The sequence below is a fragment of the Amphiura filiformis genome, chromosome 5 (assembly GCF_039555335.1).
Source record: "Amphiura filiformis chromosome 5, Afil_fr2py, whole genome shotgun sequence".
NCBI classification, from domain to species: Eukaryota; Metazoa; Echinodermata; class Ophiuroidea; order Amphilepidida; family Amphiuridae; genus Amphiura; species Amphiura filiformis.
Window position 1 is genome coordinate 36886650 of NC_092632.1, and position 14509 is coordinate 36901158.

At 35.6% G+C, this 14509-nt stretch overlaps 1 protein-coding gene across 1 annotated transcript; it reads left to right on the forward strand.

Moving 5' to 3' along the window:
* Positions 1-117: 117 nt before the first annotated feature.
* Positions 118-8794, forward strand: LOC140151863 (cardiolipin synthase (CMP-forming)-like). Its single transcript, XM_072174182.1, has 7 exons — positions 118-218; positions 4401-4944; positions 5102-5239; positions 5984-6113; positions 7283-7437; positions 8050-8141; positions 8609-8794. Exons 2-7 carry the CDS (start codon positions 4441-4443, stop codon positions 8700-8702), a joined length of 1113 nt encoding a protein of 370 aa, XP_072030283.1. The 5' UTR covers positions 118-218; positions 4401-4440; the 3' UTR covers positions 8703-8794.
* Positions 8795-14509: the final 5715 nt, after the last annotated feature.

The window sequence follows — 14509 nt, forward strand, 5'->3', positions numbered from 1 at the left end:
AATAATATTATTAAACATATATTTATTATAATAAAGGTTTTAAGCAAAAATATGAAAGAAATTGCTGTACTATTTTAAGGGAAGTACCACGGATCTCAACATTATCGTGAACAAGGCTAAATTAATAGCAAGATGTCAGCGCCCATGTACAAAGTACAAGTGGAGGAAATTCTAAAGTTCAATTCAAATGAAAATTAAAAGCATATTCTGAAGACAAGGTAATACATAGATCGAAAATATACGTTTTTTTAAATATATTTATTGAACACAGACGATCATGACGATATAAATCACACCCATATACATGATAAACTTTATAGTAATGTACTATAATACAGTACATACATGAATCTACAATACATGATTATAAAGGGGGTACTACACCCCTGTGGTAAATTTGTGACTATTTTTGCATTTTTCTCAAAAAATAATAACACACTGACTGGTAACAAAAGTTATGTATATTATTCATTGGGGCAAGGAATCCAATTACTACACTGGTAATTTCAGTGTCAGATTCAAGACAAGCGGTTCAGTATATGATCGGAAATGAGGTACATCCTAGCGGCCCGGGGCGGTGTACTCAAGTTTGGTTTTGGTAGGGACGTGCCGCTGAGATTTTGGAAGTAGACCCATAAATATACCAATTTTTCAAGAAATTTGGACCCATTGATATACCAAAAGTCAAAATTTTCGGCGAATTTACCCAAAATTGTCTTAGTTTTTACAAATTTTCCTAAAATTTTGGAAAAATTTTGAAAATTTTGGCCAGATTAAGGAAAAATTGGGCTGTTTTCCGAAAAAAATTTAGAAAATTTTGAAAAAAGGATCCATTCATATACCAAAATAGGCTTTGAAAAAGGGGTCATTGATATACCAGAAGGCTGAAAATGCTACCCATGTTTGCGTGCACGTCCCGTATGGTCATTTGTACTGAGTACCCCCTGGGCCTAGCGGTACCTCTTTTCTTAAATCATAAATAACATGCCGCTTGTCTTGGGTCACTGAAATTCCATTGTAGTAATTGCATTCCTTGCCCCTATAATATACATAACTTTTGTTACCACTGACATGACTGAGTTATTAGTTTTTGAGAAAAATGCAAAAATATACACAAATTTATTGAGGGGTGTAGTACCCCCTTAAGGTCAGAGTAAGGGGAGACACATTCGTCCACACCCGAATTTGAGATTTCTTGATATTTATCAACACTAAGATGTATTCTTTCACTTGAAACTGATAAAAATACAACTTCCTAATATTTACTTGTATTTTTGCTTGATTTATTTCACTCTTTTCAACTCTAAAAAGTCACATGGCTCAAGACAGCTTAGTAAATTGGCGGCAATGCGCGAATGCGAAATATTGTGATTCTGCGCGATTTGCGTCAGCGTGACGCTGGCGCTAACTCTGCGCGTATGTCCAACATGATCAAGGCGCATTCGCTATGTTGTTAACGCCAGCAAATGTGATGTAAACAATACAAAAATTTGCAGTGAAAAAGCCACTTAGATTTATTAATTATTTTGGATTTAGGCGCACTAAAAACAGACATTATAGATTCATTGGTGCAAAAAGATGCATATTTAGACCATGCACCAGATACAGCTTTTACAAGCGTGAAAGTCTTGCCGTTTTTAAATATAACGACGTTTTGTGCATAATTTTGACATTTTTTTACTAAAACGTCGAATTCTCAGAGTTCATTTTTAACAATATTGTGCGATTTTTGTGACAAGATAACTCGAATAATATGCAAGCAAATGGTAAAACTTTTGCACTATCGTTTAGAGCACATCAAAGTCTAGGGAAGGTTTTCTCATTTTTTCAAAATATTTGTTTTGAACAAAAATATACACCATTATGTGCAATTTTTAGCTTAATAGAGTGACAAAATTGCTTTTTTCTCATCCTTTTTGCTATTATTTCGAAAAATAAGACGAATTTCAAAAAAATAAATAAAACCTTCCCTAAGTTCATGTCTCTTCTCCATGAAAAACTAACTAATTTTTGTTTACTCCGAACGGATCCTTTTTTAAGTTGTCACAAAAAAATTGGGGTAAAAAAGTGCATTTTTGTATTTTTTTCAAAAACTCGAGATTTTTGAACAAATCTGACGTCACCATGGGATTCCTTGACTCATTTCCTTTCCAAAAATGTATAGTTTTATATACTTTGGACATACAATTAAAAAATAATGATGCTCGAAAAGGTCGGTGTTCTCTCCCATTACTCTGCCCTTAAAGGCCCATATAAAGGTTTATTCAGATTTCCTTTTACAAATTAAGCGTAGGCCTACTGAGAGCCGTCCAGCACGTATTATTTACACAAGGTCCAATGCACACGCTTGACGTCGCGCACATATACACAATGGTTAAGCTGTCAAAGGAAATCTGAATGAAACTTTAGAAGATGAATGTAATGAATAATTTATGTCAGAATTTGTTAAAAGATATAATTTCTGAGACTGGATATTGATGAGTTTACTTGTGGTTCCCTGCCAGGCTGTGACAAATCGCCTGTCTGATAGCCCGGGGCAATCACATTTTTTGTCGGGCAATTAAAACTCTGAAGGGGGCAAATAGACAATTTTTGCAAGGCTTATTGATATAATCGTATGGTATTGCATATCGTATGGATTCCGCATCTCTCTGCCCCTCCTCTCCCTCTCTCTCTCTCTCTTTTTCTTCTTTCTCTCCTTTTCCCTCTTTTTCCTTGCACTAGGGGTGGGGGCCAAATAGGCAATTTTTGCCAGGGGCAATTGCCCCTCTGCCCCCCCCCCCCCGGCAGCTACTTCTCTCTCCTTTTTCCTTGCACTAGGGGGCGGGGGCCCAAATAGGCAATTTTTGCCAGGGGGCAATTGACCCCCTGCCCCCCCTGCAGCTATGCCACTGCGAGTAAGCACAGCCAACCAGGATGGAGGATGGGCAATCACCTCAAAAAATGTTGTTAAAATAATTGCACTTCAACTTACTTTTAGACTGTTAGAAATAGGCAACACTTGCTGTTATAAACTTATCAAATTTAAACACTTTAGTACATCATGTACAGGGTGTCCCAAAAAAAAGAGGCCCCACATTGCGCCCTCTTTTTCTCCTACTTCTGAAAGGTTGATTAAATATATATTGTGCTGTAAAGAAACCTTCAATCGTTAGCTTTAATAAACCAAAACAATTATTTCAATCAGCTCATAACTTTTGAAGATATGTCCTTTTAAAGAAATGTATCCGTTTTCACTCTGTCCATGGAGGAGGTTTGGCTACTTCAAAGATTGAAAAGTGCATATACCATGCATGAATATAAAACATTCCTCGATGATAACTTTATAAAATAACAACTTTATTTAAGGGAATGGGCTTTACCGGTGGGCTTATGGGTTATGGATTTTGTTAAGTGTCATTAATTTGGGCGAAATTGATGTGGGATGGGACTTCTGTTGCTATACTTGCAATTACTTATATTTTTCTCGTTTCTTGCTTTCTTTTTATTGACACTGACATAAGTCATTTCTCTTTTTGGAATTAAAAGGTAGCCCTGAAAAGGGCTGTTTAGTTTGTCTTTGGTTCTTTTGAAGTGAGTTTACTGTGCTGCTCTGCCCTCTACCTGGTTGCCTCCGTGGCGAATACAGGTTTCAGCCCTAGTTCTCATTGCATTAATTGCGCTATGCATACCATCCTTAAGGCCTTGTCGCGGATACTTGCGAATGCAGCAGTAATACTGGGTTGCGAAGATGTTTGAAGTTAGCTGGTGATCCTCGCTTATAGTGAATGCTTTCCCAAGACTAATGCTATTATCTATCCATGTCATTAACCGTGTGTTTCGTTTAAATCTTTGATGTAGCCAAACCTCATCCGTGGACAGAGTAAAAAACGGGTACATTTTTTAAAGAGGGCATATCTTCAAAAATTGTGAGCCGATTGAAAGAATTGTTTTGGTTTATTAAAGCTAACGATTTAGGGTTTCTTTACATACCAAAATATATTTGATCAACGTTTCAGAAATAGGAGAAAAAGAGGCGCAATGTGGGGCCTCTTTTTTTTGGGACACCCTGTACATGTATCATCCACAATTGAAAGCTTAACATCAACAGTCCATATCGTCAGAACTAAATGAGATATTCCCATTGTGCCTTCAGCAGCCAACAAATTTGCCAGATGTTCATATCAATCTATTGCTTTTAATTATTTGTTTAGAAAAGTTTTGAGCACTCAATCTAGTGGGGCTCTCTTTTTTGATGTGTTATATTGAAAAATTTAAGCAAATGGTTGACGATTGTGCTTAATACATGTATAGGCTAAGCATAATTTGGACAACCATAGACTATCACATATTCATTCCAATAAATGTGCCCAATCATAATTAACGATATAGATTGTTTTGTTTTGTTTGTAACTTTTCAGCAATTCATCTCACACCTGTTCGGCAAACAGCTGTGTCACCATGGTTTCTTCACTTGTGTGTTCAGCTCTCAAGCTGAGTAAGCCATTACATGTATTAGCCAACGTTTCAGTGTGTGCTACCAGGACTGTACCCCAACAGCTATTTCATCATGGAATTGGTCAAATACGCTGCTTCAAATTGTCTTCAAGGCAACCACAAATGCTATTCAGAACTTGGAGACATCCAAAATATGCTGCATTGAGTTCATCATGTATACAAACAATTCAGCAGTGCCAGTATAGTACCACAAACGGAGTACCGAATAAACAGAATGAGCCAATTAGTAAAGCAACAAAATCCAGGCCTGTAAGAACTCACGATGAGCAACTTGGTGCAGACAAATGTGATGCTGATGATAGCCATAATGATGATGTTCCTGCTCATGAGAGTGAACTTGAAAGTAGGCATGGTACAAGGATTGTGGATCGTTATAGGATGGCAAAAGAAAAAATGCAAGAAACAAGAGAAAAAGTACAAGAAAAGATTGAGCAAGTCAAGGAAACGGTTAGTACTGTGTTTTTGTTTGTTTGTCTCCATATTTGAGTGTAAACAGTGCTAGGTCATGCTACCTTCTGACATACCTTAAAGTATTTTTAAGTTCAAAAAAAGATAATTTGTACATTCAATTTGTCCTGAAGTTTCACATTATTTTTTTTTTCAGAATGAAAACATCTTCACCATACCCAATTTTCTGACCGTTTCAAGAATTCTGTTATCTCCAGTACTTGGCTACCTGGTCATCTCTGAGTATTATACTCTTGCTGCATCATTGTTTCTTGTGACAAGTGCTACAGATGTGGTAAGTTTATTGGCTTTTCCATGTTCTTGCCTCAATTGAAGTTGGTTTCATGTTTTTATCCTTTCAGCCAACAATGCTTGAAAATATTCTTGCAATCCTCTTTGAGATTAAGATCCACATGTGGTGTGCATATTAAATGAACAAAATTTGAAATGATAGAGACATTTTATTGGGATTTCTGTATAGGGTACTATAAAGTTAAAGTCTTAAAACCATTCAACTGGACGCGCGTTTTTGAGAGGCTATGGTATCGCATCTTATCCTGGGTGCAATGTGCCGCAAAAATTTGACACGGTCATTAAATACGAAGTAGTCTGGTAACATATTTTGGGATTTGTCAGTATACAATGGTCACAACAATTTGCACATGTATAAAACTATCAGTATTTTTAGCTTTCAAAGAGGACATTGGGTGGCTAAGTTACAGGGCCGTAACAATGAGCCTTGGGGGCCCATGGACAAGGAGCAGTGTCGGGCCCTTTCAATATCTCCTACGTATGTATATCAGCCCTTTATCAGTCCTATCCCTAACTCATGCTTTTGCTTGGGCCCCTGAGCCCTCGGGGCCCCTGGACTTCTTCCACCCTGTCCACCTGCTTGCTATGGGTTATATATAGGGAAATTTATAACAACTAATACATCAGAACTTGTTTGCCTTGAATGTTTTATACAAGTTGGATTAAGTTAGTTACCTGTATGTAAAGCAGATACTCAAAACAATCACACATTTTTTTGTATTTTCAGTTGGATGGTTGGATTGCAAGGAACTTCAAGAACCAACAATCTGTATTAGGATCAATAATAGACCCACTAGCTGACAAGGTATTGATAACAGTACTCACCCTCAGCTTGACCATCAGTGGGCTTATTCCAGGTAACTATAATGTATATTCACTTTATCAAGTTGCACAAAAAAATGGTGGAGGAAAAATATTAAAATGTTCTCAGTCGCAGATTGCACTCTATTTAGACAATTATGAGAAAAATGTGTATGTTACTTATATTTTATCTTTTTCCACTGAACTAGTGACTTCATAAAACTAGCAAGTAGCAATGTTACCCCATCCTCATTTTATTAGCATCTGTAACTGCCACATGATGACACTGTTGAGTTGTTGAGCAAAAATGTTGTTAAGTGTTTAGGCCCTTCACTTTTTAAAATAATTTTCCCACCTTTTTGAGTGCTATTAAATGCAGCATACAAACATAGTTCAAATCCATGCTTCAGAGCATGAAATTAAGGGGTCAAAAAGTATTAAAAACATGTTTTCTTATGACAGTCCCACAGCCGGAGAGATCCATATAAAAGAATTCTGGACAAGGGAGGTTGGACTGTACATTAGGCCTACTGTAGTCTGTACATTATACTGTTATTATGGGCTCGGATAGCGACGTTGTACATGAAGTTTCCCAAAAGACCTCAAATGTGACCCCTCAGCACAACTGAGCCCGGATGTCGCCAGTGCCACTATTGAGATATGCTCCATTGAACTTAACAATAAATAATAGGAAACAAAGGATTTATTGACTGTGACCCAAATGTGACCCCTCAGCACAACTGAGCCCGGATGTCGCCAGTGCCACTATTGAGATATACTCCATTGAACTTAACAATAAATAATAGAAAACAAAGGATTTATTGACTGTTTTATTGATTTTTCACTACTTAAATGTCAAGTACTATAGACATGATATACATCATTTTAAAGCTAATTTCAAGCAGAATATTTTGGTTGAATATCTCAAAAATGATGATTGGCGACTTCCGGGCTCAGTTGTGCTGAGGGGTCACAAATATTAATTTTTAATAATTTGCCATAAAATTTGTATTATATTGCAATTTCAAATCAAAATTATTTGATATCAGAAGGACATTCCTTGTATTTACAATACAATTTGGTTTGTCTGATGTGCTCTCAGGCCCTATAAAAAATACTGAGCAGAGGTGGGTGACTGACCCCTTAAGCCATTTCATTTCATTACAGAGAAACCTTTTGATATCAACTCAATCTAATCCATACATGTCTTGTGTTTGTGTTTCAGGGGCCCTGACATTTATTATCATAGGCCGTGATGTAATGCTAATTACCAGTGTGTTCTGGTTAAGATATAAGTCTCTACCTGAACCGAAAACTTTATCGAAATATTTTGATTTAACTCATACTACCGTGAAATTGCAACCCACAACTATTAGCAAAGTAAGTATATTATATATACTAGTAGCTTTAACTATTTGTGTGGAGGGTGGTGGTGTGTGGATGTTTGCATATATTGTCACCGTCAAAACATTTCATGTTGGAACCAGGGACGTTTATGGAATTGGCGCCATCCCCGGTTCCCTATTATATGCAATGGGCTGCAAATAGTACACACAATGTGCTGCAACTTCTCTGGCATGAAAGGTGGTTTTCAGATGATTGGTGCATTAGGGCTGCAGCACCTAATATAATCCTATTGTAACTATTGTACATTTTGCGCTTGCAGTAAGGTACAAATATTATGTTTTCAGTGTCACTTCTACACAAGTCACATCCTAATTACACAGTCACATGGTTCCATAGCCAATGGAAATCCATGAACCGATCAGCAATCATCATTTCAAGAGTTGTCGCCAGACGGTTTGTTTATTGACAGAGGAGCACAAACCAACTGGGACCATTCTATAATTCTTGGCTAGAGATTTGGTTTCCTTGAAAGAAAAATGCCAAAATCTTACATGCCATAGTGAAATTAGGGGAAAAAGCTAATAATACAAACTATTAATGGGTGAATTATATTTATAATTTGTGATTTTATTTTCTTCATTATAGTACAATACCTTAATTCAAGTGGCTCTTGTAGGCTTTACAATAGGAGCCCCTGTCTTCAACTATGTGGATCACCCTCTTCTACAAGCACTATGGTAAGCTAATCTAACCACTTTGTCTTTGAACCAACTTGGAATATAAAAGAACTCTTACTTGTTTTCCTATCAGATAAAATAACCGATGTTACAACAAAAACATTTGGTCTGATGATGATATACATAATATATATATTCTAAAGTGTTTTTTCATAGGTACAAAAGTGCAATACAAACTACTGTCCTAGGGCATGAAAATAAACACAATACATAAAACGGAAGAAAATTAACAATTATATGGGAACAGATATCTTTTGTCTATTTCCAGGCAAAAAAAGTATAAATTTGGTGTTAAGAAATTTCTTCCTATCAAAATGCAACTTGAGTGCCCCCCCCACGGCTCGTCTGGTCTGATTGGCCTTCTGCATCTCTTGTTGTGTATTGTATATTTTTTTTATGTTGCATATTGTGTTTAGTACGATTCAGATAAGTGCTAACATGTTCTTTCTTTCTTTTTTCATTTGTAGGTGCATAACAGCAACTTCAACTGTCTTGTCTGGACTCAGCTATGTGTTTTTAAAAGACACCTTCAAGTATGTTAGAAAAACAAAATCAAAGTAACAATTTGAAATCTGTATGTGAAGTATCTTTTTAAAGGGTAGTACATAATCATAGTGATGACAAATGTGGATACCCAATCGCTAAGCATAGATACCTATCATGGCTTTGCACTGGTTGTGGATGGTTTACAGTGGGACCTGCTACCTCTAAATGAGCGTAAGTCATAAGTTGGTAGTTTCAGATGTTCTGGCTGCTGAGTTGATGTTCTTCATTTGCTGTGCACCTGTACAAACCAGCAGTATTTCCTACAAAGGCATACAGATATACTATTGGCTTGTCGAACTAGTGTGTGTCAAAAAAGAATACCAACACAGCAGCCAGAGGATCTCAAAACTACCAACTTGTGATTTTACGCTCATTTCGAGGTAGCAGGTCGCAAATAACATTCCACTATAAACCATTCACAACCAGTGCAAAGCCATGATGGGTTTCTGTGCTCAGCGATTTGCATGAAGCACTTCATAGGTTGTAAAGGGACTTTTTATAATAAACTGTTATTTGTCACTATGCAAAGATCACAACAATATTGGGAAAGAAATGTATAACATTTTCTTTTTGTGAATAAATAGTTTAACTTTGACACTACACTATTTTTTGCTTTTCACTTGTTCGACTAGCGTCTTCAGCAGATAGTGATGCTGTGATGATATCTTGTCTACAATCGGGATATTCCTCATTGATGACGTCTTGTGAGTGACAGTATGATGTCATAGGATGTTACGATGTAGTGCCGCCCCCTGGGCATCAGCAGGCTATCCCAAATAGGATCCATTTCTAGTCCTTGGTCGCGATTCAGTCTTGGTTTTTAAGTCTTTATTTGGATAGCTTCAAGAACTCTCCGGGAAAATTCTTTTTGTTCCCAATCGAGCACCTTGACGTTTTCCATTCAATCTGGTGACCTCTTACAACATGTTCCCTGACCACTGATTTGGAGCCACCAGCAGTAGACTAGTTTTCACTACATGATAAAATCCTATGACGTCATACTGTCAATGTAGACAAGATATCATCACAGCATCACCATCTGCTGAAGACGCTAGTGAAAACGTTCCAGGTGAGGGAATAATAGTGCAGTGTCATAGTTAAACTCTTTATTCATTTTATCTACCACTATGTATGAATATCCACTCGTATATCTTCTTTTTAGTTTTTACTGGTTTGCATATCATTTGCTTGCAAAATGCTGCCATATAAACAATAATGATTATGACAATTGCAATATTAGAGAAAACCTGTGCTAATACAAAAATAGAGAAAACACAGCGAATATCAAAGTACCATAAGTTTTGTAAAAAAATCTCTTGTTCTGTTTATCAGTTATGTGAAATATTTTGTACAGAAAATACCCAATTGTCTCTTTGACTAGAACAAAAGGAGATTTCGACATTTTTCATTTTATTTTGACATTATTTTTAATGGTGGACTGTATGATTTACAGGAAAATATGACAAGTCAAGAAAAGTGAATTGTCAAGTATTATAAATTTTCAATTTCATTCAGTATTCTGCTAAAGATTTTATTCACAAAATTTTTGAAAAAAGTAAAAAGAGATTGAACATATTAATCAAAAGACACTGCATTTTCTTTGATTGTATCGCATCACAAATGGAAAATAATTCTGCTAATGCAAATCTGGCCCATGTATGAACCTGATATTCCAAAATTTCACAATTTTTGAGTTATTATTATTATTATTATTATTAACGAACGTTATAGTCATGGACGTGTAGAGTAACACTATCTATCTTTGCTATAAAAAAAACCAGCCTTGATAACCAAACTTTTTATCTATAGAGGGCAGTATTTTAGCAGGATAATGCATGGGACCACAGATTAACCTAAAATGTCGTTGTTGATTCATCCATCTTCTGTATAGTTTTAATGATATATATATTTTGATAGAGGAGCAAAGTATTTGGTTACTTGAGTTTTAACCCCTCGTCTAATGAAGGGAGTGGTTGTGCCCCTAGGCTTTCCATCCAGGATGATACATTACACACATCAGTACCACTTTATGACTTAGGAGAATTACAAGACCGTCCTTTTAACCTCCATATTTAATATGATTATTTAGTGGTCCAGGTGCTTAAGTCAGTCATTTTCAGGGTGCGCTTATTAAAATTATGAAATGATAGTTACAAAGGGAATTTACATGCATAAAGATTCAAATTACGTTAAAATTAATATATATCTGAAGTTAAAATCCTTATAATCCTAAACTGGAAGGTTTAGAAAAGTGATTTTATTCAGACATTTGATAGAATTTAGTTGTACAGGTGCCTTGAAAAGGTGGTGCAAAGCTGAGGTGACAATATTAATCTTACATTTTGTAAGATAGTTTGGCCAAAACTTAAAATGCAAGTCTATACTTACCGTATTTCGTCGAATAGTCGCCCCCCCTCAAATAAACGCCCCCACCACCACTTTTTTCAACCAAGATGTTTCAAAAATTCCGATATTTCCATGCTATCTTGTGTAGTAAGCTTACCAAATTGCTCACATGGTCGCGAGTAGCAGCAATAAATGGCGAAAATCTGCATCCGAAACCGGAAGTGAACCAAAAGTCGGTGTCAAAAGGTCATAGTTCGTCATTTTAGCGTGACTTTTAAGCTTACCTAATGATTTTAACGGGAATTTTCGTGCTAAAATGACCTCTAATAAATGCCCCCCTTGGGAAAATGTACGCCCGAGGCATTTATTCGACAAAATACTGGTAAGTGTTAATATGGACCATCCCAAGTTGATATGGGTAGTGTACACAAAAAATATTGGCAGTTGCGTAGCACAAGTCATCTAATCGATTGAGGGGCATGTGCATTGTGCACCTATGATGCTACACCGCTGAATATTGTTCAGTTCTATGAATTGGTACCAAATACAATATATGTTGTAATATAACAGAACAGTATAACTTAGTTGTTCTGAAGATAACACTCCACTCTAAGAGAGACTTCTTTAGGAAAAGATCAAATTCTATTCATGTTGACCAACCTAGAATATAATCTGTTGCAAGGTTATTTTTATGGTTTAACCACTGTGTATACGTGTGCGACAGCAAGCATGTGCATAGGACCTTGTGGAAAATAATGTGTTGGACGGTTAGCAGTACGCTTAAAGGCCCATTCAGTGATTTGCTCAGCGTAAAAATCATCAAAATTCAGATTTTGGTACCTTTGTCATTGCCATAGATGTGCTAACATAGCCTGCTAGCTGGAAGCTGTGTATTTAAGATAAAAATAAAGCATTTACATGAATCTGTAATTAGCCACATGTATTTGAATGAGGCTTCAACTTCATCAATACTGCAGTTTTTTGTCAAATTTTTCATTTTACCAAATGACAATTTGAATATAACGTATCATTTACTTTCAAGCAATTTATAAACAATTTTGTTTTTACAATTTCACTGGGATCACTGAATGGGCCTTTAATTTGTAAAAGAAATTCTGCAAAAAAATTATACCAAGTAGTTTCAAATTTTCAGTGTCTGAGCAAATAGTGCAATAATTATGTTGTTGTTTTAGGGAATCCAGAGAGGGTTGCAACCCCTTAGATATTGTGAAACCAAAAAAAATCAGATAAGGATTAGTTGGAAAGCTGATTCCAATAATTCTATGTTCATAATGATACATGTAATATTATTTTTACTTTTTAAATTAAATTTGAAATGAGTTAGAAATACTGGTATTACAGGCTGTATCACAACGGTTGGTAGCCACCAGTTTCCAGTGATTATGGACATCAAAATATATACAACATCGGATCCACCTAATTTATAAATTAATGTTAGGGGTCATTCCAGCAACAACAACAAAAAATCAAAAACATGTTTTGGCTTTGGTCAACACTGTTTTAATAACGTGTTGCATTATGTAACATGGAAATGTTTTATATGAAAAAATACCATACCAACATTTTAAAATGTCAAAACGATGTTGTACAAAAAAAATTGTTATATAACCCACTTATAACATTTTCTTCACAACATATGTGTTTGCTGGAATGAGACTTTAAATTATGGTAATTTCAAGACATTCCAGCATCCATTTTTGAAGATAGCTTTCCAAGAAACATCAAAAGTGACGAGTCATTTTGATACAGTCTGTATGTGCACTTTGCTAATTTCAATATCTTTTTAATTTTTAAGAGTAAATTTGCCAAATGTTAAAATTTACTGTTTGATTTGTGTTTCAATTGATGCAGCTATTAATTATGTGTAATTATCATGGATACACTGATTAAATCAGATATACTTAATAATCTTGGTGTGTTTTTTTATTGAATCCTGTATTCACCTAAAGTTCATTTGGGTTATAAGGCGGAAATTATTCGGCTTTTGTTACTGCACACATCAATTAAGTCCCAACTCACGCTCAGTACGCTCACGTAAATTCACATAAGTGTGCGCCGGTCACACATTACGCAATGCACAACTGCGTGCATGCCATTCTATATCAATACATGGTGTTATGAGTTATTTTGTCCGCCTTATGCAAGCCGAACAAACTTTACCCGGGGGGGGGGGGAAGAAGGAATTTTGACATGATCTGGTCCATGGAGGCTAAAGGAGGCAGTTTTGAAAGTGAGTTAATATAATTATTACCTTATTAATGCTGAAATCACCAAAGGTCTTGTTTCTAAAGTTTTGAAGTTTTATGATGTCTATTTTCTTATATATTTTATTGTTTTTTAATTCCATATTTTTGTCTTTTAATTTCTTTGGCCTCCATGGACCAGATCGTGTCAAAATTATGGCTTGTCACTTTAAGTCGCAAGTTGGTAGTTTGAGACATCCTGGCTGCTGCATTGGTGTTCTTTGTTTCACAGACACCTGTTCAAGCCAATAGTATGTATACTGCACCAAAAAAGTATCCTTACACTTGGAAAAAATATCCTAATTTTAACACGAAACTATATTTGGGTAAATTTGTTTTTTTAATAGATGCACTATCTAATTCTGCAAATTATGACACCCCATTGAATCGAATGCGACCCCAAGAAGTAAAGTTACAAGCATTTGATTACAGAATTACATTTTTTTTTCAGGTGTAAGGATACTTTTTTGGCACAGTATGTTTTATGTCCTGTGTGAATACCACTGGCTTGTAAGTTGTACAGGTGCACGGCAAACAAAGAACATCAACTTAGCTGCCATGATGTCTTGCAACTTTATGCTCATTTCGTGTTAGCAGGTCATATGCCAAAATAGTAAGGGTCTTTTGGTGACAAACTCAATTATTATAAAATATAAGTCAGAAGTATTAAGTAAACATATTTGTGAGGCGATCAAGCAAAATCAGTCGGAACTCGGAAATATTGATTTTGATTTGATTTAACTTCCAAAGATAGTACTTCTTTGGCACATAAATGTATTTTTAATTTGTACTAAAATAAAATTTACATAAATGAAGAAATCTAGAATCCTTTTGTCTTCCATACAGACTGTGTAGAACTGACTGGCAATATTGTACTTAAATGTGATGCGATCAAGCAAAATCAGTCGGAACTCGGAAATATTGATTTTGAGATATAGCCATGCAAAGGAAATATTTTCATTTTTATTCCTGTTGTTTTGGAAACTCTTTAATTATTCATATCTTTGGAACTGGTTGTTCAATTTCAATGGGGTTTTCTGCAAAATGAAGCTTTGTAAATGGTTTTACTATCCCATAAGAAACTGAAAATTTAATATTTCCGAGTTCCGACTGATTTTGCTTGATCGCATCACATTTAAGTACAATATTGCCAGTCAGTTCTACACATTCTGTATGGAAGACAAAAGGATTCTAGTTTACTACAACACTTTT